The 24,537-nt window shown below is 43.2% G+C and overlaps 1 protein-coding gene across 1 annotated transcript in view; it reads right to left on the bottom strand.

Moving 5' to 3' along the window:
• Positions 1–24,537, bottom strand: part of hdc (histidine decarboxylase) — a 42,891-nt gene that overhangs the window by 11,539 nt on the left and 6,815 nt on the right. The window contains exons 7-11 of the mRNA XM_060924529.1: positions 23,541–23,607; positions 20,750–20,912; positions 19,810–19,897; positions 19,618–19,716; positions 17,256–17,357 (exon numbers count right to left, since the gene is read on the bottom strand). Coding sequence (XP_060780512.1) covers positions 17,256–17,357; positions 19,618–19,716; positions 19,810–19,897; positions 20,750–20,912; positions 23,541–23,607 — 519 coding nt within the window. The remainder of the gene's footprint in view (positions 1–17,255; positions 17,358–19,617; positions 19,717–19,809; positions 19,898–20,749; positions 20,913–23,540; positions 23,608–24,537) is intronic.

The raw sequence follows: 24,537 nt of genomic DNA, 5'->3' as shown, positions 1-24,537 counted from the left end.
TTGCCTATGACCTTTAAGTTAATCTCGGACTATGAGCACCCAATTATGTTACAGTCCGTCAGCACTGACAGTAACATAGAAGAGAGGCGCATGCAAAAACAGCTCAAACAATAGGGGTATATTTATTAAACGTAAACAAGGGATCAAAACAGGGGCGCAGATAGGATTTTTGAACTGGGGGGGACTGAGCTGTCAGCAAATGATTCCATTATATATATATATATATATATATATATATATATATATATATATATATATATATATATATATATATATATATATACATATATATATACACTACCGTTCAAAAGTTTGGGGTCACTCTGAAATGTCCTTATTTTTGAAAGAAAAGCACTGTTCTTTTCAATAAAGATCACTTTAAACTAATCAGAAATCCACTCTATACATTGCTAATGTGGTAAATGACTATTCTAGCTGCAAATGTCTGGTTTTTGGTGCAATATCTCCATAGGTGTATAGAGGCCCATTTCCAGCAACTCTCACTCCAGTGTTCTAATGGTACAATGTGTTTGCTCATTGCCTCAGAAGGCTAATGGATGATTAGAAAACCCTTGTACAATCATGTTAGCACAGCTGAAAACAGTTGAGCTCTTTAGAGAAGCTATAAAACTGACCTTCCTTTGAGCAGATTGAGTTTCTGGAGCATCACATTTGTGGGGTCGATTAAATGCTCAAAATGGCCAGAAAAATGTCTTGACTATATTTTCTATTCATTTTACAACTTATGGTGGGAAATAAAAGTGTGACTTTTCATGGAAAACACAAAATTGTCTGGGTGACCCCAAACTTTTGAACGGTAGTGTGTATACATGTTATTTCACCTCCCTCACTGCCATCACCAGGAACTACCTGCAGGCCAGGACAATGATAACATTTTAACATAGCCTATGGAAATCCAAAGTTTACACATTATCATCACGCACAGAAATTGCAAAACTGCAAAACTAGTTTTAAAACCGCTAAGTTCCAACTGTTAAACATAGCGAGAGGCTGGGCTACGTGTGTGTGTGTGTAAAGTGTAAACCAGTGCATCCTGACTTTCTAACTATGCCTGTGTGTTGCGTCAGCGGCAGTCAGTCAACAACTCTTCACAAAGTTTCCTTATGAAACAATATGCTCGCTGAAATTATGGCAGGGAACGCCAGATTAAACATTAAAACTGCCTTCTGAGCACTGTATCTACAGGCTACCACCAAAAGAAGGAGGCTACCAGAAAGGCATCTCTACTCCGTACGATTTTACTTTCACTGCGACATTACTTTGAACAGACTATCAAAAAATTGCAAGGCGATATGATAAAGTAAGGCACAGTTTACTTACAGTCGTTTTTTTTTTTTTAAACGATGCAATCGTTTTCTGCCTTTTGGCACCCTTCATCATGCCGTGTTGGGGTCCTGAACTAGGAGGCGCTGTCCCCGATATGCCTGTCAAACTTGTTGTGGGTAACCATAGCAACCAAGCTCGAGCTCGCAACCTGTGCAGTCTGCGCAGTTGCAGCTATGTATGAACTGCTGTGCACCTCAATAAACCAAATGGTAATTAGTCTTTTGATTTTTCCATGAGGTTTGCCTTATGCAAAGAAAGACAGCATAGACGTTTTTTCCTCCCTATAAGTGGGGGGGACCGAACGAGGTGAATTTAAATCTGGGTGGGACGAATCCCCCCCGTCCCCCCCCCCTCTATCTGCGCCCGTGGATCAAAAGGGGAAGGGGAAAAAAACAGGAAAAACACAAAGCGGGCACGATGACGACTCGAATGGGGTGGTACGGGTGTTTCCAATGGCGGCTGCATCTTGGGAAGGCCTACAGTTGCTGCATAATCCTTGTATGTGCATCCCCACAGGCCTAGACGTGTGGTCCTTTTATAGATGCGGCAGGCCCAACATAAGCGCATCTCACCTGTAATTAACAAGGGAGAAAAAGAACAACGCACCCACCAGGAGATGCCAAAATAATTTTAAAGATGTGGGAAGGCCACCAGAGCTGGGGGACATAACCCTCTAGTGGGCAAATCTCATCATGCGACAGTATCTGCTTTTAAAATGGGAAGGCGATTACACAATACACTGTTGCAAGGCAGCTGGGAAAATGAACAATGAGCTAAGGACTGAGGCTAATAATTCAGCTAGCTAGTTAAGTTAATTTATTTGTATAGCGCTTTTAACAAGATACATTGTTGCAAAGCAGCTTCACAGAAAATAAAAGACTTTAAACATATGAACTAATTTTATCCCTAATAATTTAATCCAGGGCGGCACAGTGGTGTAGTGGTTAGTGCTGTCGCCTCACAGCAAGAAGGTCTGGGTTCGAGCCCCATGGCCGGCGAGGGCCTTTCTGTGCAGAGTTTGCATGTTCTCCCCGTGTCCGCGTGGGTTTCCTCCAGGTGCTCCAGTTTCCCCCACAGTCCAAAGACATGCAGGTTAGGTTAACTGGTGACTCTAAATTGACCGTAGGTGTGAATGTGAGTGTGAATGGTTGTCTGTGTCTATGTGTCAGCCCTGTGATGACCTGGCGACTTGTCCAGGGTGAACCCCGCCTTTCGGCCATAGTCAGCTGGGATAGGATCCAGCTTGCCTGCGACCCTGTAGAACAGGATAAAGTGGATAGAGATAATGAGATGAGATAATTTAATCCCTAATGATCAAGCTTGAGGTGACGGTGGTGAGGAAAAACTCCCTCAGACGACAAGAGGAAGAACCCTTGAGAGGAACCAGACTCTAAAGGGAACCCACCCTCATCTGGGTGATAACAGATAGAATGATTATAAATAATTCACTTCTATAACTGTGTCCTATAGAGTCACAAAGTACAACTGTGGAACCAGGAAATTCATTATAGTTTAACAGGAAGTCTGTTTTGTTAAAGTTATCAATTGTTCATTGATGGAGACTTGAGTGTAAAACTATTCATGACAACTGCAGTCCTAAAGGTATCATGGGGATTGGAGTCCAAAGCCATCGCCACAAAACTGTAATTTTATAAATAATAGAGAAGATCCAGAGCTGTCTTCTAAGTGTGTGACTTTTGACTGTCCACATGGGACCGTCCTCCACAGGAGTGATGTGATGAGACTCCAGCCAGACATAGGGCATCAGGATGGATCAGGCAGCTCTGAAGAGCTCAGGATTGACATGTAACGAGAGAGAGAGAGGTTGTTAGGTATACCCGGTGTCACCTATTGGTTAAGAACAGTATACATTTTGTGCTGAGTGCAAGCAGGGACTCCGGCAAGACTAACTATGACAGCATAACTAAAAGGAGAGAGCCAGAAGGTAACACGGTCCTGAGGGAGCCCCGGGACATAAAGCAGCAGCCACTACACCATCAACAAACTCAAGTGAGCAAGCAAGTGGAAACTGGCAGCATCCATACATCCCAGTTACCAAAACACTCTGTCTGAGGACCCTCCAGATCTACACCTTTACCTCATAAACACCATTAACACAAGGCTTGACTAAACAGATATGTTTTCAGCCGAGACTTAAACACTGAGACGGTGTCTGATTCCCGAACACTACTTGGAAGGCTGTTCCATAACTGTGGGGCTTTGTAAGAAAAGGCTCTGCCCCCTGATGTAGCCTTCACTATACGAGGTACCAGCAGATAGCCTGCACCTTTTGATCTAAGTAGGCATGGTGGGTCATAAAGGACCAGAAGTTCACTCAGGTACTGTGGTGCGAGACCATTCAGTGCTTTAAAGGTCAATAGTAGTATTTTATAATCAATACGAAATTTGATTGGGAGCCAATGCAGTGTGGATAAGACAGGGGTGGTGGGGTCATATTTTCTAGTTCTAGTAAGGACTCTTGCTGCTGCATTTTGAACTAACTGGAGCTTGTTTATGCTTCTACTGGAATATCCAGACCGTAAGGCATTACAATAATCCAACCTGGAGGGAACAAAAGCATGAACTAGTTTTTCTGTGTCATATAGTGACATTAAATTTCTTATCTTAGCAATATCTCCTTTGTCCCTCACGCCATCAGAATGTACAACTCCTCTGGGGGGGGGGGGGGGGGGGGGGGGGGGTAACAGGAGGACAGGAACAGTAGCCTAGCCTAGCCTGACAAAAAGCAATACTGGACAATGTGCAATATAAATGTACAATATAATGTGCAATACCTCTCCTGCTGAACTCCCCCCCCATATCTTATTCTCTTTTTATATTTGTATATGTAAATACTTAATTGAATTACTTTATCTAGAAGTTTTCTCTATTTTATATTCTCTATTTATCCTGTAATGATGCTGCTGGAATTTTAATTTCCTTGAGGGAACCCTCCCAAAGGATCAATAAAATTCAATCTAATCTTATCTAATCTAATCTAATCTATTTCTGAGATAAAAGAAAGCTATCTGGGTAATGTTACTGATATGAGTTTCAAATGAAATACTGTCGTCAATAATTATCTAATCTAATCTAATCTATTTCTGAGATAAAAGAAAACTATCTGGGTAATGTTACTGATATGAGTTTCAAATGAAATACTGTCGTCAATAATCACCCCAAGGTCTTTTACTGCTGCACGTGAAGAAACAGAAAGGCCATCCAGAGTTACTGTGGAATCAGAAAACGTACTTCTAGCTGCATGTGGTCCGAGTACAAGTACTTCAGTCTTGTCAGAGTTAAGCAGAAGGAAGTTAATAAGCATCCAGTGTCTAATGTCCTTCACACATTCCTCAATTCTATTAAGCTGGTGTCTCTCATCAGGTTTTGCAGAAACATACAACTGTGTGTCATTAGCATAACAGTGGAAACTAATACCATACTTATGAATAATATCACCCAGAGGGAACATATATAAAGGAAAAAAAAGCAGTGGGCCTAAGACAGAACCTTGTGGAACACCAAACTTTACCTCAGTATGTCTAGAAAAATCACCATTTACATCAACATACTGATAGCGATCAGTTAGATAAGAGCTGAGCCAGGAGAGGGCCGTTCCCTTAACTCCCACAACATTTTCTAGTCTATCCAGAAGAATGGAATGATCAATGGTATCAAATGCTGCACTAAGGTCAAACAACACAAGCAGTGAGACACAGCCCTGATCAGACACCAACAGTAGGTTGTTTACTACTTTAAAGGTGCCCTTCCACCAAAAACGTGGAATACTGGCTCTTTTTGAAATACCATAGTTCACTCCGAGTTGCATATGCATGCTGCATGTGAAAATGTAATTCTACTCCCATTCCCTGTATTAGCTTATGAAAGAAAATAGTCGAAAAAACGAGCGAATCTGAAAAAGTCCTACGAACTTACGTCACTTCGAAAATTAGTATTCATGGCCTCGCCCACCTTGGCTTGCAACCGCCCACAGGAAGAAAGTTCGGATTTAAGCGCGAGGAGAGATGGCAGAGCCCATCTCGTCAGTAGCTAATGAAGAGGACCTAACAGCAAGTTGAAAACATGGCTGAACAAGTTCGTGCCTATGTTATTTGTGGCAGTAACACATCAACGTTGCATTTCTTGCCCAAGATAGAAGAGGTGAAGAAGAAATGGTTGGAATTTATCTTTGGAACACCACCAGTGAAGTGTAATGCAGCGTTAGTACTGTGTTCTGATCATTTCAACCACAGTGACTTTTCAAACTTCGGTGCCTTCAGGAGTGGTTTTGCTTCGAGGTTGTTTTTAATCCCTGGATCTGTACCGTCAAGACGATCGACCACCAGCTCACAAGCTGTAAGTAAAACATGAACTTTTTCTTCGAAGGTTTTTGTTACAAAATAGCATGTTCATATTCTCCACGTTAGCATGCATGACATGGTCACAAGCTAGGCAGGGATGAGAGTTTTCCGCTTTTCGGCGGATTTCCACTTTTTCTGAGTAAAAAAACTACCTTTTTATATTATGCCAAATCTGTTGAGAATTTTTTTTTTTATTAATTTCGAGGGGTTGGGTATGTTCCTTCATGCTGTTCAAACTTTATTAACTCCAACGATGTTTACACATTATTTGTAAGTCGCCATCTTTAGTCTCGTTTAAATCTCGTTGAATGTGATGTAAAATTCGCGTTATCTACATTGTTATTGGTCAAAACATCGATGTCGAGACCATAATAGCCAATCAAAACAGTTTGACACCCACATCCGCTTGTTCTGACCCACTGGAGGTAGCATCACAGTGCTGTTAGCCAATCAGAGGTAACAAGTTTACATGTCATGAATATTAATGAGTAAGAGCTGAAATCCTGTCGTTCTCCCGCCACCCACTCCTCCAGCAAACTAGAACAGCCTGAAACGGGAGAACCACAGCATTTTTTCACCAAAACCGGCTCACAGGGCATTCATTCATACTAGAGACGACCGCACAATTAATGAAAAAAACGATGCAATGAGATCTTTAACCAGAGCTGTCTCTGTGCTATGATGAGGTCTAAATCCTGACTGATACATTTCGTGGATGTTATTTCTATGTAAATATGAACATAACTGCTGTGCCACAGTTTTTTTTTAGGAATTTAGACCTAAAGGGGAGGTTTGGTATTGGCTTATAATTGGACAGCTGACATTTACTGTAGATGTGTTGCTAAATTACCAAAACACAGCTGTGTCTTAAGGTGAGTGTGTTTAGACGTGCAGTTTGCACAACACAAAACTGAAGATGAAACATTTCTGTCTAACACTGGTGTGCGTGTTCATTTTCTTTTTTGAATAAACTGACATTATGTGGTGTTATATTTCACTGCATTTTAAAGTTTATTGTAATCATTAAAGGCAACTTGAGACATTTACCTTAAAACACAAGAAAGACCCTGCCACAAAGACACACAACCTTACCCGTCAAATCTGAAAAACATTCTCACACACACTCACAGTAAACACAGTTCAAATTCTGGACTCTGATTGGTCAGAAGGTGTTGATTAGTTTTCTATAACAACAGCTCTGACAGTAGTGCAGGTTTATATTAATGCACTCGTTCTGTATTAATAGGTTATCGTTTCTACAGTAACAGTTCATTCACAGGGACGTATACAGTGGACCCTCTGCATGAATGGGTTTAATAATTATTGATGTGAAGTTTTCTGGAAGGAGAAATGTGGTTCTGTAACATTTCTAGAAGGAGTCTCCAGTGTCTGCGTTCTGTAACAGTCAGAGGTGAAGCTGAAAATTTAAGTTTTCTGACATCTTCAAGAAAGAGGAGTTCACACTTCTTGACAGTTTCTTGGTAACATGACAAGCTGTATCTTATTAACGTTAAGAGAGAGGAAAAAAGAGACTGGTGAGGGAACTAACTTGTTGAGTTTTATTTATTTATTTTTTACTTTGACCTATTTCATTCTATGTCTAATATGATTCTCGTGCTCTTGGTGTGCTGTGAAATGTTTTAGATATTCCCACTTTTCTCTACTTTGAACTTTAGTTAACAATCATGCATGTCTGATTGTATAACACACACAAAAACAAAATCAGGTCAAGGTCGGGGTTTATAGACTGATTGTGAGATTGCGAGATGAACAAACTCTTTATTCCTCAAATACTCACACATTCCACACAATGACAATAAAACTATGACTGGAGAAATGTGTCCAATACGTTTTTTATTGTGTTTCTTTTATTTGTTATAGACCACTGCACAGAGCTTTATAAATGATCTCCCAGAATTATCAACTTTGGGTCACTGTCAGCCCCTGCAGAACTTGATCAGGCAACTGAATGCTTAGAGTCAATGTTCTGCTATACTTTAGATAATGTAGCTCCTCTTAAAAGGAAAATGGTCAGAGAGAAAAAATTAGCACCCTGGTATAATGATGACACTCGCACTTTAAAACAGACCACTCGAAAATTGGAACGTACATGGCGTCAAACAAAATTGATAGTGTTCAAATTAGCATGGAAGGAGAGCTTCCTGAAGTATAGAAAAGCTCTTAGTGCTGCAAGATCAACATATCTCTCCTCCCTAATAGAAGATAACAAAAATAATCCTAGATTCCTATTTAATACTGTAGCAAAATTAACCAGGAATAAGTCCACTATAGACACATGCACACCTGCAGTATGTAGTAGCAACGACTTCATGAATTTTTTCAATGAGAAAATTGAAAATATCTCATCTCATTATCTGTAGCCGCTTTATCCTTCTACAGGGTCGCAGGCAAGCTGGAGCCTATCCCAGCTGACTACGGGCGAAAGGCAGGGTTCACCCTGGACAAGTCGCCAGGTCATCACAGGGCTGACACATAGACACAGACAACCATTCACACTCACATTCACACCTACGCTCAATTTAGAGTCACCAGTTAACCTAACCTGCATGTCTTTGGACTGTGGGGGAAACCGGAGCACCCGGAGGAAACCCACGCGGACACGGGGAGGACATGCAAACTCCGCACAGAAAGGCCCTCGCCAGCCACGGGGCTCGAACCTGGACCTTCTTGCTGTGAGGCAACAGCGCTAGCCACTACACCACTGTGCCACCCAAAAGTGAAAATATCCGACAAAAAATTCAAACTACTAATTTAAGGTCAGACAATGTAAGTGACCCTGTAGTTAACAATATAACTGTATCAGATCAGCAATTAGAATGTGTTGCTCCCCTTAGAGAAATCAAATTACTTTCATTAATCTCTGCATCAAAATCCTCAACTTGTGTACTAGATCCCTTACCTGCATGACTATTCAAACAAAATACCAGAAGTAATTGAACCTCTTCTTAAAATAATCAATTCTTCCCTTAGAATTGACTATGTACACAAATCCTTTAAACTAGCAGTTATCAAACTCATAAAAACACTGACCTTGACCTCTGTCAGCTGTCCAATTATAGGCTATCAAACCTCCCCTTTATCTCCAAGATCCTTGAAAAAGCTGTGGCACAGCAGTTATGCTCATATTTACATAGGAATAACATCCATGAAATGTATCAGTCAGGATTTAGACCTCATCATAGCACAGAGACAGCTCTGGTTAAAGTAGTAAATGACCTACTGTTGGCGTCTGATCAGGGTGTCAGTAACGGTGCTGAAAACATGAGTTCGGCACAGCCTCCAAACAAGGGCACTCTGGACTACAAACCCCAAGAGTCACAGCGCCCTTTGTCACCTGACTACTAATTGCATCACCTGTCTCCCATTCAGCGATCATCACCTTGCCTATATAAGCTCAGCTCTCACTTCCTGACTTTGTGAAGTTTAGTGTTCTGTCCCTAACTTTACTGAACCATTACATTTCTGCCTGACAGTCCATTTTGACCAGTGTTTGTTTAGTCTCAATTTCATTTCATTGTTTTCCCTACATTGCCCCGTTTGCTGATAAACTGACCTCCACTCATTTCCTGACTATGATTCCTGCTCTTCGATTTGGCTCAGACTGCAGTTTGCAAAGCCCCCCGATCTCCCCTGCGCTTGCATACATAAGTGCCTGCATTCTGATCAGGGCTGTGTCTCGCTGCTTGTATTGCTTGACCTTAGTGCAGCATTTGATACCATTGATCATTCCATTCTTCTGGATAGACTAGAAAATGTTGTGGGAGTTAAGGGAACGGCCCTCTCCTGGCTCAGCTCTTATTTAACTGATCCCTATCAGTATGTTGATATAAATGGTGATATTTCTAGACGTACTGAGGTAAAGTTTGGTGTTCCACAAGGTTCTGTCTTAGGCCCACTGCTTTTTTCTTTATATAGACCCCTTCGCAGTAAACATCATTCATACGTAAGAGGAAATTGCGCGCGCAGCCTGGACCAAAAAAAGACTCAGCGACGGTAGAGACGAGAAGAAATATTTGGAAGAAATGCCTAGTTGTTGTGTTGTCGGGTGTCAGAATCATAGCAGTGATGGGGTTAAAATGTACAGAATTCCAGCAGGATCTCACCCATTCCAAAAAAATCGCCGACGTCTATGGCTACAAGCCATCAAACGTGTAGACTGGGATGAAAGCACCATCAAAAATGCACAGGTTTGCAGCGCCCACTTCATCACAGGTAAGATCAGGCTATTTATTAAATCTTTCTTTTTTATTCTTTCTAGTCTTTGTTTATTGATGTAGCAAAATACTTTGGTAACGTTTGTCTGATTAGCTGGGTCATAGTTACACAATGTAATGAATATTCAGAACACGTTCTGTACATGCCCGCACATAACATAATCATATGCGTCTAAAGACTTGTAGGCACGAAGTTTTTCGTGGGTGTACACTGAAGTCTTGTCAATAAGGTACGAGTATATATCTGGCCATTGTATACCAGGGAACTTACTAACATCGTCCGTCCACTCTTTAATTAAATACGGATCCGGTAGGCGATGTCCACTTGTTAGAGTTAACTTATTTATGTAGCATTCTCGATCTTGTAACGACAATTGTTTTGCATAATCTGACAGCTCATAATGCCGGTCTATGGGCAGCGCCATTGTTTCTGAGTCCAGGCTGCGCGCGCATCCTAGCAACGGTCGGTTTGTTTACAAACATGCGAAGGGGTCTATATATTCCCTCTGGGTGATTATTATTCATAAGCATGGTATTAGTTTCCACTGTTATGCTGATGACACACAGTTGTATGTTTCTGCAAAACCAGATGAGAGACACCAGCTTAATAGAATTGAGGAATGTGTGAAGGACATTAGACACTGGATGCTTATTAATTTCCTTCTGCTTAACTCTGACAAGATTGAAGTACTTGTACTCGGACCACATGCAGCTAGAAGTAGGCTTTCTGATTACATAGTAATTCTGGATGGACTTTGTTTCTTCACGTGCAGCAGTAAAAGACCTCGATTATTGACCCCAGTCTTTCATTTGAAACTCATATTGATAACATTACCTGGATAGCTTTCTTTCATCTCAGAAATATTGCTAAGATAAAAAAATGCAGGGATAAATAAATTTATTAGGGATTAAACCAATTTTATCATTAGTTTCTCATATGTTTAAAGTTTTTAATTTTCTCTAAAGCTGCTTTGTCGCAATGTCTGTTAAAAGCACTATACAAATAAACTTGACTTGAAATATAATGCCACTACATGAGGCAGAAAAAACTAGTTCATGCTTTTGTTACCTCCAAGTTAGATTACTGTAATGCCTTACTGTCTGGATGTTCCAGTAGGAGCATAAACAAGCTCAAGTTAGTTCAAAGTGCAGTAGTAAGAGTCCTTACTAGAACTAGAAAATATGACCCCATCACCCCTGTCTTATCCACACTGCATTGGCTCCCAATCAAATTTCCTATTGATTATAAAATACTACTATTGACCTTTAAAGCACGGAATGGTCTCACGCCACAGTACCTGAGTGAATGCTGGTCCTTTATGACCCGCCACGCCTGCTTAGATCAAAAGGTGAAGGCCATCTGTTGGTACCTCATATAGTGAAGGCTATTGCAGGGGGTGGAGCCTTTTCTGGCAAAGCCCCACAGTTATGGAACAGCCTTCCAAGTAGTGTTCGGGAATCAGACACAGTCTCAGTGTTTAAGTCTCGGCTGAAAACATATCTGTTTAGTCAAGCCTTTTGTTAATGGTGTTCATGAGGTAAAGGTGTAGATCTGGAGGATCCTCAGACAGAGTGTTTTGGTAAACTGGGATGTATGGATGCTCTCACTCGCTCACTCACTCGAGTTTGTTGACGGTGTAGTGGCTGCTGCTTTATGTCCCGGGGCTCCCTCATGCCTGTGTTACCTTCTGGCTCTCCCCTTTTAGTTATGCTGTCATATGGCCCTTTTCCACTACCTTTTTTCAGCTCACTTCAGCTCGCTTCAGCTCACTTCAGCCCGACACGGCTCGCGTTTCGACTACCAAAAAACAGCACGACTCGGCTCGCTTCAGCCCTGCTTAGCCCCTAAAACTCGCACCGTTTTGGAGTGGGGCTGAAGCGAGCCAAAGCGAGCCGAGTGAGGCTGGGGGCGTGAGCAGACACTCCCCTGTGCACTGATTGGTGAGGAGGAGTGTCCTCACATGCCCACACACGCCCCGCGAGCACGCTGGGATCTGTAAACACCGCAAACCCGGAAGAAGAAGAATTACGAATTACGATAATTTCTGAAGCCTTATGCGCCTCGCCTCATCTATACGCTCTTGCCAGTATCTGTTGGCGTTGTCGGTGACAACAAGCCACAGCACCAAGACCAGCAACACTAACGACTCCATGTCCTCCATGTTTATTGTTTACTATTCGGGTCGTGAGACTACCGCTTAAAAGCTCACTGATGTCACTGTTTGCACTGCTTAACGACATCACGTGACGTCCACCCACTTTCGCTAACTCCACCCAATGTGTCCACCCACTTCCAGCCAGCACGGTTCAGCGCGGTTGTAGTCGAAATGCAACTCCAACAGCCCCACTCAGCTCGACTCAGCTCGACTCAGCACGGCACGGCTCAGCCGCGTTTGTAGTGGAAAAGCGGCAATAGTAAACTGTGGGTGGTAAAAAGAGCAACTGGACTTGCTTGAAGATTCTTGAAGACGTTTCAGCTCTCATCTGAAAGGCTTCTTCCGTTCTGTCTGACTAATAGGGAGTATCAGGTATTTATCCTCTCATGGATGAAAAGCAATCCTAAGGTGTCGTTGAGTCATCCTGTTGGTGTGGGTCACTGGGGGCTGGGTGTGAACGGCCTCGAGAGTCATTGGGGTGATCAATGGATTGTTGGATCTCTCTGTCCTCCTGTGAGTCACTGAAAACAGCTGGGTTTTGGTGTGCATTCAGTTGTCTGGGAAGTGTGCCAAGGACTGCACTGAGGCCCTGTCTACACAGCAACAGATTCAGGTGAATCTGATAAAATTGTTTATCATTTAGGCCTGGCATCCACACGGCACCAGCGTTCTGGGTGCCCCAAAACGAAATCTTTTGAGAATGGGTTCCAGAGTGAAAAAATCTGGCAACGGAGCCGTTGCGAAATCGTCTGGATGAGTAGAACGGATTTGTTTATGATGACGTCACAACCACATGTGCTTCACGCCAGGTAGAAGTGTAACGAACTCGATGCGAGCTGTCAACAAATCCTATAACTTGGTTCATGAAACGCGCTTACAAAATATTTTCACTGTGAATATTTATTGTGTAATGGTACAAAGTGAGAGAGAGAGAGAGAGAGAGAGAGAGAGAGAGAGAGTGTGAGAGAATAGCCCTTAGGGCAGAGTCAATCCTGCCAGCAAAAATAGGGAAAAAAAAGGAGCGATCTCACCTTTTCAGATGTTGGTTAAGTCCGACAATACATTCCTCAAAAAGGGCGTAGAAGAATAAAGTAATCCATCAACGTGTAGCATTCAATTTATTCCAGACCATTAAAGAATTCTGGAGGATCTCAGAATGTTGGTGTACCGGCTTCCATCTACCCCCGTTCATTCCTCTCTCTCTCCATCTACCCCCGTTCATTCCTCTTTCCGCGTCTCCATTCAAAAAACGAGCACGTGATTTAAAGGGACTATATCCATAGGATAGGGAGTGAGAAGGTGTGTGCGTGTGACAGTGACAGGGATAGTCACTGTGCGCATGCGCAGTTATGCGCATGCGTCTACTTCTATTGTTCTGGTGTCTCCGATGGGACCGTCTTACAGCGCACGTAGTGGTGTGGCATGTGTATTGCATCGTTTTCAGCAAGCGTTGCATTGCCATATGAACCTGATATTTTACTGATCCGTTGCCCATGTGGACGCGATATTTAAAAAAAAAAATCTCGTTGCCGTTGTTGTGTGGATGTAGCCTGAAGGCCAATTTATGCTGACAACGCAGTCCTCGCAGATGGCGTCGCAGATGGCGTCTGCATAGCCCCCCCTTCGCAGACGCTCTGCACGCACCTCCCAAAAATTGTGACCACCACAGAAGCCTCGCAGACAGCGTCGCAGACAAGAGGGCTCTGATTGGTCCACTCTACATCCGCTGTACACGCACTTCCGCTTCCCTACTTTCCCCGTTTGGTTTGTTTTTACTACTGCCATTTTTAAAAACACGAGCGAAGATGGAGCAGCACGAAGAGCGGTTGATCGAGGAAGCGAGGAAGTACGTACATCTGTAGACCCTTTTCATTCACGTGACCTTCGTAAACGCGACCACCATTTTGGACATGTAGCGGACTTCGGCTCGAATTGGTTTGAATGCGAGGAAGGCGACAAACGGAGAACATACAAGAAAAAGGAGCGAGATGCAGAAAATACCTTCGCTATCCAGCGACGTAGGGCATTTACAGGGCGAGCAGAGGGAGAAATAACAACAGTAACGACACATTAGCAACGCCGTACAGAAATAACGGTTTATGGCACAGACCCTTTCGGTTCTCGCTCATCTAGCTGCTACAATGACTGCTTAGACTGCAACAATAATACCTAACACACATTTAAGTATCCGTCGTAAAGACGTGAAACTTGTCGAGTGACGAGTGTGTTCATTGATATGCTAACACAATCTAAAAGTAGACATACCATCACACTGCCCTGGCGCTGTGTACAGTTTACCTTCTACGGTTTGTGCACTCACTATTTGCCATTACTTTCTCCAACCGTTGTGACAGATTACAGGGAACGGCCTGGATTTAAGAGACAAATACATGTTCCTCTTGTTTTGAACACTTATTTGTAGGCAGTGCTTAATTTGTAAAGTGGGAGGTCCTGGAGCGCAGAGGATGAGCGGCTCCGGTGCGGAAAAAAAGAGGGGGGGAGGGGGGTGCGGCGTTGCGCTGCGCTTCTGGGCATGTTTTGTAATAACACTGCAAATTAAGTTCATCTGCAGATATTTTGTGGATGTCGTTTCATGAGAGAAATCACCAACAAGACAGATATCAAAATCAGACATTAACACTAAATAAACTTGCATTTTTTTATTTAATTATTTGGGGGTTTTTTTTGTTGTTGTTACATAGTCAAAAGAGGTGTCGGATCACCGGATCCAGTGTAAATAGCTGCCGGAGCCAACACCCGAGGTTCCGGAGCGCGCTCCGGCTTGCTCCCCCTCAAATTAAGTGCTGTTTGTAGGACACTGCCTCTGATCTGTCCTACAGTCTACCAACAGCAAAGGAACACAACGCTAGCTAATGTCGTTAGCTAATAGCTACTACGGAAGAACAGAGGTTACAATGGGTTATTTTAGCCTATTTGGTTACACACTCGCCGCCACAGAATGTTAACAGCAATGTAATGCCTTTTCTGGCTAATTTTATTCGTCTTACCTCCAACAAAGTGGTCACTACACAAGCGCTGGTATGCCGAGGGCTGCCAATCTTTCCTGTTTATGGCTGCTATCCATCTTCTCCGTCGGGATCCGATAAAATGATAAACCTTGCCTAGTTTGTTGATGGTTACTACATCCAGGTGCACAACAATATAGTGGCATGATGGAAGTCTTGCTGAAAATAAACACTTTCTTTGCTGCCGTTCCTCAATGCTGGCTGTGGTAAACTACTGGTAGTACATGTCCAAAATGGTGGCCGCATTTGTCGTGACGTCACGTGAAAAGGGTCTATACGACTCCAGTTCTAGTCATTATAAGTAACCGGAGGATAAACACTCCACTAACTACACCCACCAACTACTCCTAGTGATTTCGCGACTTCGCGCCCCCTTGCGTTGTGGCGGTGAATAACATCGCGCACGCCTATTACTCCCCGCTCAACGATAAATTACAACTGTCTGCGAAAAGCTATCTGCGAAAGCCTTGTCGCAAGAGCATGCAGAGGCCCTGAGTCACTAAAACCCAGCTGTTTTCAGTGACTCACAGGAGGACAGAGAGATCCAACAATCCATTGATCACCCCAACGACTCTCTAGGCCGTTCACACCCAGCCCCCAGTGACCCACACCAACAGGGTGACTCAACGACACCTTAGGATTGCTTTTCATCCGTGAGAGGATAAATACCTGATACTCCCTATTAGTCAGACAGCACTGAAGAAGCCTTTCGGATGAGAGCTGAAACGTCTTCAAGAATCTTCAAGCAAGTCCAGTTGCTCTTTTTACCACCCACAGTTTACTATGACCTGGATGACTGAGAATCTTCACAGACATGCTGTAATAGTTAGTCTTGCCGGAGTCCCTGCTTGCACTCAGCACAAAATGTACATTGTTCTTAACCATTAGGTGACACCTGGTATACCTACCAAACTTGTCTTTTTTCCTCTCTCCCTCCCCCCCCCCACATTGTCTCTTCCCTCTGTCTGTCTCTGTCAAGTTACATGTCTATCCTGAGACATCAGTGGTGCTGACACCTCCTGCTCTTCAGAGCTGCCTGATCCATCCTGATGCCCTGCATCTGGCTGGAGTCTCATAACATCGCTCCTGTGGAGGATGGGCCCATATGGACAGTCGAAAGATGCATTTAAAAGACGCTCTGGACACTTGCGGTTTTACTGTGATGGCTAAGGACTATAATCCCCATGATAACTTTAGGACTGCAATTGTCATGAACAGTTTTGCACTCAAGTCTCCATCAATGAACAGTTTATAATTTCAACAAAACAGATTTCATGTTAAAACTATAATGAATTTCTTGGTTACACAGTTATACTTTGTGACTCTATAGGACACAGTTATAGAAGTGAATTATTTATAATCATTCTATCTGTCATCACCCAGATGAGGATGGGTTCCCTTTAGAGTCTGGTTCCTCTCAAGGGTTCTTCATGTTGTCTCAGGGAGTTTTTCCTCACCACCATCGCCACAGGGTTGATCATTAGGTATAAATTCATATGTTTAAATATTTTTCTTTAAAGCCGCTTTGCAACAGTGTCCACTGTTAAAAGCACTATGCAAATAAAATTGACTTGACTTGCCAGTAATAATAATAATAAATTATTATTATTATTATTATTATTATTGTGTTGTATGTTGGATTTTGGCAGCACAGTGGTGTAGTGGTTAGTGCTGTTGCCTCACAGCAAGAAGGTCCGGGTTCGAGCCCCGTGGCCGGCAAGGGCCTTTCTGTACGGAGTTTGCATGTTGTCCGCGTGGGTTTCCTCCGGGTGCTCCAGTTTCCCCCACAGTCCAAAGACATGCAGGTTAGGTTAACTGGTGACTCTAAATTGAGCGTAGGTGTGAATGTGAGTGTGAATGGTTGTCTGTGTCTATGTGTCAGCCCTGTGATGACCTGGCGACTTGTCCAGGGTGAACCCTGCCTTTCGCCCATAGTCAGCTGGGATAGGCTCCAGCTCGCCTGCGACCCTGTAGAAGGATAAAGCAGCTAGAGATAATGAGATGAGAATGAGTTTTTTGTGCTGTGCAGTTGAGGTTTTGTGCTGTGGATAAATGGGTGTTGTGTTGTGTTTTGCATTGCTATTGTTTGTTGTTTGGTAGTTGATGTGTTTTGTAACGATGTGTACTTACAGTCATGCTAAACACGACCAGCCCCAGGTGTCTCTCTGCTGGAATGTGGAAATTTGAGTCACTCCTCACCAGAGACTCAAACAGTTTAGCCATTTCAATCCCCTACACAAAGAAAACACCACAATACATTGAACACAACAGAACATTAATGCAGTAATGTGTTATTAAGTGTGAAGTTGTGTATGTTTATGTTTTGAAGGTTTGAAGTGCTGGAATGTTAATTTTTGATATTTGTATGTTCGTCACAATAAATAGAGAAGATCCTTTTAGAAAGGTTGAGCTCAGCATTTAGGCTACATCCACACGACAATGGCAACGAGATGTTATTTAAAAATATATCGCGTCCAAATGGGCAACAATCAGTAAAATATCTGGTCCATATGGCAACGCAACGCTTGCTGAAAACGATGCAATACACATGCCACACCTCTAGGGGCGCTGTAAGACGGTCCCTTCGGAGACACCAGAACAATAGAAGAAGTAAGGACGCATGCGCATAATGCGCGAGACTTCATATTAGCCACAAAGTCAGGAAAATCTGTTTGTAAAATTACATTATAATGACCAAATACAATGAAAAGTATTTTTCCAGTCTCACCTGTGAAAGGTAATCCCATGTGATCTCGTTTGGACGGCAAACCTGTTGGTACAGTTAAACGCAACTAATCTTTATTCTCCGCTTTGACCTATCCAATATGGCGGCGAGGATGACGTATGATTCTACGCGGAAGGCGGCGTCTTTAATGGTCCGGAATAAATTGAATGCTACACGTTGATGGATTAATTTGTTGTTTCTCACCTGTGAAAGGTAATCCCATGTGATCTCGTTTGGACGGTAAACCTGTTGGTACAGTTAAACGCAGCACATGAATCTTTATTCTTTGCTTTGACCTATCCAATATGGCGGCGAGGATGACGTATGATTCTACGCGGAAGGCGGCGTCTTTAATGGTCCGGAATAAATTGGATTAATTTGCTCCTCTACGCCCTTTTTGAGGAATGTATTGTCGGACTTAAATCAACATCTGAAGAGGTGAGATCGCTCCTTTTTTTCCCTATTTTTGCTAGCGGGATTTCACCATTACACAATAAATATTCACAGTGAAAATATTTTGTAAGCGCGTTTCATGAACCAAGTTATAGGATTTGTTGACAACTCGCATCGCAATGAGAAGATCATTGGCACTACTGGTGTTAAGAATCAGACCATTTCATAAATGAATATTTTGCTGTAGAGCTGCAGTGTTTGTACAATTGCATGTTTTTGCTTCACTATTACTGTCACTATTCTGCTTCTTGCATTACTACTGTGAACTAACACTGAACATAATAATAATAATAATAATAATAATATCCAAGCTCGTGTTTCACTCTCACTAGTGCTCTGTAAGGCTTTTTCCTGGTGATATTCGTTACACTTCTACCCGGCGTGAAGCACTCACAGTCATGTGGTTGTGACGTCATCGTAAACAAATCCGTTCTACTCATCCAGACGACTTCACAACGGCAACGTTGCCAGATCTTTCCACTCTGGAACCCGTTCTCAAAAAGATTGCGTTTTGGGCACCCAAAACGCCGGTGCCGTGTGGACGCCAGGCCTAAACGATAAGCAATTGTATCGGAGTCACCTGAATCCGTTGCCGTGTGGACAGGGCCTTAGGGAACTTGTAATGAGGTAAGTGCATCTAAAGTTAATATATTCTTCTATTCCTGTTAAGTAGCTAATTTCAGATGTTAGCTGCTAATGATTGCCAGCAAGTTAATCTTAGCATAGCTTAATTAGCCAGACCATTACATACATTTTTAGACTGGACATTGAGTGTTTAACATCATGGTTGAAAACCAGCAATTTGAGAACATTATTTTAAAATTAGTCTGACAAACGCCATTTTTATTTGTTTGACTGCTCTGAACATGTTGGATGAAGCAGCTCTGGCTTAATTTACATAAAACCTGTATTTGAGATTTGAATTTTTGTATTTAGATTTCTGATGTTTTTTAATCAAAACCATAAGCTATAAGTTTGAACAATGTTTGTAAAGGCAGACGATATTCCTCCCCATTACAAAGGAAAAATCGTTAAACAAAAGGTAAAATGCATGAAATATTGTAAAAATATTTTAATTACAGTAACATGCATATAATAATCTAAAAATATTACAAATTTATATTGATATACTTTTGTCAGTTTCCAAGCTCCAAAAAATGGCATGTATTCGAAAATATGCTGCAGCACCTCCTGCTGGACAAACATTGAACTGCAATACATTGTTTTAATTCAGTCTGCTGATTATTTTATCCCTGATTTCATTGTCTTATCAAAAACCTGTTGAGGTAAAAGTGACGATGATGAAGATCTTACATGTCGGATGTGAGTCTGAAGGTTCTTCAGGCCAAAGGAGCGAAGAACAAACCACAACTTTAACGAGCGGAAACGACGACTCAGAGGAATCTGCCAGTGCTAGAGAGAGAGAGAGAGAGAGAGAGAGAGATGGATGGATGGAATAGCGTTTTGAATCAGAGAGAGAGAGTGTGTGTGTGTGTGTGTGTGTACCATAAAGTCTGTTGCTCCAGAGTTGTCATGTCTCAGGTAAAGAGGATCAACACTAAACGTCTGCTGGAGTTTAAATTTATCTTTCACCCTACAGGAACAAACAAACACACACACACACACACACAGTTAACCTGACAAACACTAATGTAAGTGTATATCAGTGTGTTTATGATCTAAGGTGTATCCTGGGCAGCACGGTGGTGTAGTGGTTAGCACTGTCGCCTCACAGCAAGAAGGTTCTGGGTTCGAGCTCAGCGGCCGGCGAGGGCGTTTCTGTGTGGAGTTTGCATGTTCTCCCCGTGTCCGCGTGGGTTTCCTCCGGGTGCTCCGGTTTCCCCCACAGTCCAAAGACATGCGGTTAGGTTAATATGGGATGGCCTTGGGCTGAAGTGCCCTTGAGTGAGGCACCGAACTCCCGGGCGCTGTTAGCATGGCTGCCCACTGCTCTCTGTGTGTGTGTGTGTGCTCATTGCTCACGCATGTGTGTGTGTTCACTGCTTCAGATGGGTTAAATACAGAGAGGAAATTTCACAAGTGTGTGATGAATAAAGTTGTGCTTTCTTTCAGGTGTTGTTTGTTTGTTTGCTTTGCTTCAGATGTGTGTACTGATTCTCACAGGTGTTTACACGTGTGTAGTCATAATTAAATGTGTACAGGTGTGTAGTGATTTTTAGATGTTCATACAGATGTGTAATGATCATGTGTGTGTGTATGTGGTTGTGCACATGTGCAGCGATGCTCAGGTGTGTGTGTGTGTGTGTGTGAGGGAGAGAGAGATTACCTAAAAATAATCAGACACTTAAAGAAATAATCAGAAAAGTCTGTTTTGTTTTGTTTTTTAATCTGTTTGAGCTTACTGAACTATGGCAACGCTAATGGGACAAACACTAATTTGGACTTCACCAGCAGGGGTCGCTAGTGCTCATCCTTTCCCTCTCACCAGAATGCTGTACAGTCGAAGTTCACCATCATCCATTTAGACGGGTTGAAGACAAACGAATCTGCGAATTCAATCCCGGACAGGAAGTGGCGTAATTCAGGACAGAGGAAGGCGGAGCCTGCATAAGCTGCATCAACATGGAGCCACAGACCCTCACGAGCACCTGAAACAAACAAACAAACAAAGTGTTAGTAATCTGGAGTTTTAATTTAACATAAATGTAGGTAATGAATCAGAACAGAGTAGTACACACACACACACCAGTGGCGGCTGCTGGTTTTTAAAACAGGGGAAGCCCATTTTACGCATTCATCGTAAAACCTGTAGGCCGGATATCAAAGCATAGAAAGGTGTGCCCCATTAGCATAGTGAACTAGACAACCCTACCTAGTGGCAGAAAGTATTTTTGCTTGTACATTTCATGTTATAGTCTGGCTTGCCAGGCTAGTGCCTCATATCCTTAATCAAAAATATCAAACATCCAAAAATCACTGGCTATTCAACGAAGAGCCTTGAACATCATACCCTGATATGCAACACAGAGTCTTTAACACAACACCCAGCTGTGCAACACATCCTTGAACATCTTCTGCAACACAGTCTGGAAATTCATAACCAGGTAGGCTATGCAACACACAGAACCTTGAATATTATACCCAGGTATAACCTATAACACAGAGCCCACCATTCTCTTAACATTACTGAACAATATACACACTTCAGATTCATGAACATGAACACTATTTATACACAAATTCTGCCCTCCGCTCCTTTTCCAGAAAATGGTCTGTGACCCTGTCATACCAGCTGGTTGTGCTTTCCAGACACTTCACCAATTTCTGTTAGCAGCTAGCACTGCAGATCCCAATAAGGCTCAAGCTAGCCTACAACCAGATTGAACTACAAATGAAATAAACGAGTGAATTCACGAATGATCAAACTGAGAGAATGGATGAAAGTTAATGGAGCACAACGAGTAATATTTACATTTATTTACAGAGTAATGTACAGAGACATCAATGAGAAGAAACGTTTATATGAAAAGAAATTCGGACAGCACTTTGGCACACGACTACACTTTCTCGACATCCGCTACGTACTGACTGATCATGCTTCCGTGTTCCTCGCCGAAGTACCGCCCTCCTCATGTCTTTCAAACACTACCTCCAATAATCCTTTATCAGCCCGGCTTCTTGTCCCTCCCACTGTCTCGTTTAGTCCCAGAGAAGCCCGGCTTCCCTGGAAGTGACGATTTTGTTGATTTTAACCAATAACAACTAGCCGAAATTGGCTGTTCAGAGCCGTCTCGTAGACTGCAACGGATACCCAGCTGCCAGTCAGTGTTGCCAGATACTGCTGACGTTTTCCATCCCAAAATATGTTCAAAACCCGCCAAAATGCACTTAAAACTGCCCAATCTGGCAACACTGCTGCCAGTCCATAGAGCCCATTGAAATAAGAAAGGTTACAGCCTGGCAGCAAAGGTGATTCTCGTAGCGAACTGCAAGTTCGTCAGACATCACTCAAATAAGTTACAGGATAGTTATGAACATAAATAGAATCTTGGGCATATATTATGTTATGCAAGTTATTGTTTTAATGAGAATTCAACTGTATGAACGGGGCAGGAGTCTGGTTCGCATTGCCGGCAGTAAGTCAGACCTGTTCCCAGTGCATGTTGGACTCCGTCAGGGCTGCCCTTTGTCACCGGTTCTGTTCATAATTTTTATGGACAGAATTTCTAGGCGCAGCCAGGGGCCGGAAGGAATCCTGTTTGGGAACCACAGTATTTCATCTCTGCTTTTTGCGGATGATGTTGTCCTGTTGGCTTCTTCAAACCAGGACCTTCAGCATGCACTGGGGCGGTTTGCAGTCGAGTGTGAAGCGGCTGGGATGAGAATCAGCACCTCCAAGTCCGAGGCCATGGTTCTCGACCGGAAAAGGGTGGCTTGCCCTCTCCAGGTTGGTGGAGAAGTCCTGCCTCAAGTGGAGGAGTTTAAGTATCTCGGGATCTTGTTCACGAGTGAGGGAAGGATGGAGCGTGAGATCGACAGGCGGATCGGTGCAGCCTCCGCAGTGATGCGGTCGCTTTACCGGTCCGTCGTGGTGAAGAAGGAGCTGAGCCAAAAGGCGAAGCTCTCAATTTACCGGTCGATCTACGTTCCGACTCTCACCTATGGTCATGAGCTTTGGGTAATGACAGAAAGAACAAGATCGCGGATACAAGCGGCTGAAATGAGTTTCCTTCGCAGGGTGGCTGGGCGCTCCCTTAGAGATAGGGTGAGAAGCACAGTCACTCGGGAGGAGCTCGGAGTAGAGCCGCTGCTCCTCCACATCGAGAGGAACCAGCTGAGGTGGCTCGGGCATCTTTTTCGGATGCCTCCTGGACGCCTCCCTGGGGAGGTGTTCCAGGCATGTCCCCCCGGGAGGAGGCCCCGGGGAAGACCCAGGACACGCTGGAGGGACTATGTCTCTCGGCTGGCCTGGGAACGCCTCGGTGTTCTTCCCGAGGAGCTGGCCGAGGTGTCTGGGGAAAGGGAAGTTTGGGCTTCCATGCTTAGACTGCTGCCTCCGCGACCCGGTCCTGGATAAGCGGAAGAAGACGAGACGAGACGAGAGAATTCAACGTCGTAGATGCCGCAGTTTGGGGAGAGAATTTTAGAGGAAGCTCGGCTTCCCTTGTTGTCTCTGAGAAATCGCCCCTGACACACACACACACATATACACACACACACACACACACACATATACACACACACACACACAGACACAGTAAAATAGGCAAACTTACAGATGGGTCCCAGCTCCTCCAGAGAGTCAAAGGAACACACACCTGTAGAACCTAGCGTAGCGCACAGCTACACACACACACACACACACACACACACACACGCTACATTACTTCAGTTAACTAGCCAGCACTGTATAATATATACAGTGGTGCTTGAAAGTTTGTGAACCCTTTAGAATTTTCTATATTTCTGCATAAATATGACCCAAAACATCATCAGATTTTCACACAAGTCCTAAAAGTAGATAAAGAAAACCCATGAGACAAAAATATTATACTTGGTCATTTATTTATTGAGGAAAATGATCCAGTATTACATATCTGTGAGTGGCAAAAGTATGTGAACCTTTGTTTTCAGTATCTGGTGTGACCCCCTTGCGCAGCAATAACTGCAACTAAACGTTTGCGGTAACTGTTGATCAGTCCTGCACACCGGCTTGGAGGAATTTTAGCCCGTTCCTCCGTACAGAACAGCTTCAACTCTGGGATGTTGGTGGGTTTCCTCACATGAACTGCTCGCTTCAGGTCCTTCCACAACATTTCCATTGGATTAAGGTCAGGACTTTGACTTGGCCATTCCAAAACATTAACTTTATTCTTCTTTAACCATTCTTTGGTAGAACGACTTGTGTGCTTAGGGTCGTTGTCTTGCTGCATGGCCCACCTTCTCTTGAGATTCAGTTCATGGACAGATGTCCTGACATTTTCCTTTAGAATTCACTGGTATAGTTCAGAATTCATTGTTCCATCAATGATGGCAAGCCGTCCTGGCCCAGATGCAGCAAAACAGGCCCAAACCATGATACTACCACCACCATGTTTCACAGATGGGATAAGGTTCTTATGCTGGAATGCAGTGTTTTCCTTTCTCCAAACATAATGCTTCTCATTTAGACCAAAAAGTTCTATTTTGGTCTCATCCGTCCACAAAACATTTTTCCAAAAGCCTTCTGGCTTGTCCATGTGATCTTTAGCAAACTGCAGATGAGCAGCAATG

Source organism: Neoarius graeffei, chromosome 6 (genome assembly GCF_027579695.1).
Source record: "Neoarius graeffei isolate fNeoGra1 chromosome 6, fNeoGra1.pri, whole genome shotgun sequence".
NCBI classification, from domain to species: domain Eukaryota; kingdom Metazoa; phylum Chordata; class Actinopteri; order Siluriformes; family Ariidae; genus Neoarius; species Neoarius graeffei.
The sequence above is the reverse complement of the archived record's forward strand: the minus strand, read 5'-3'. Positions and strand labels throughout refer to the sequence as shown.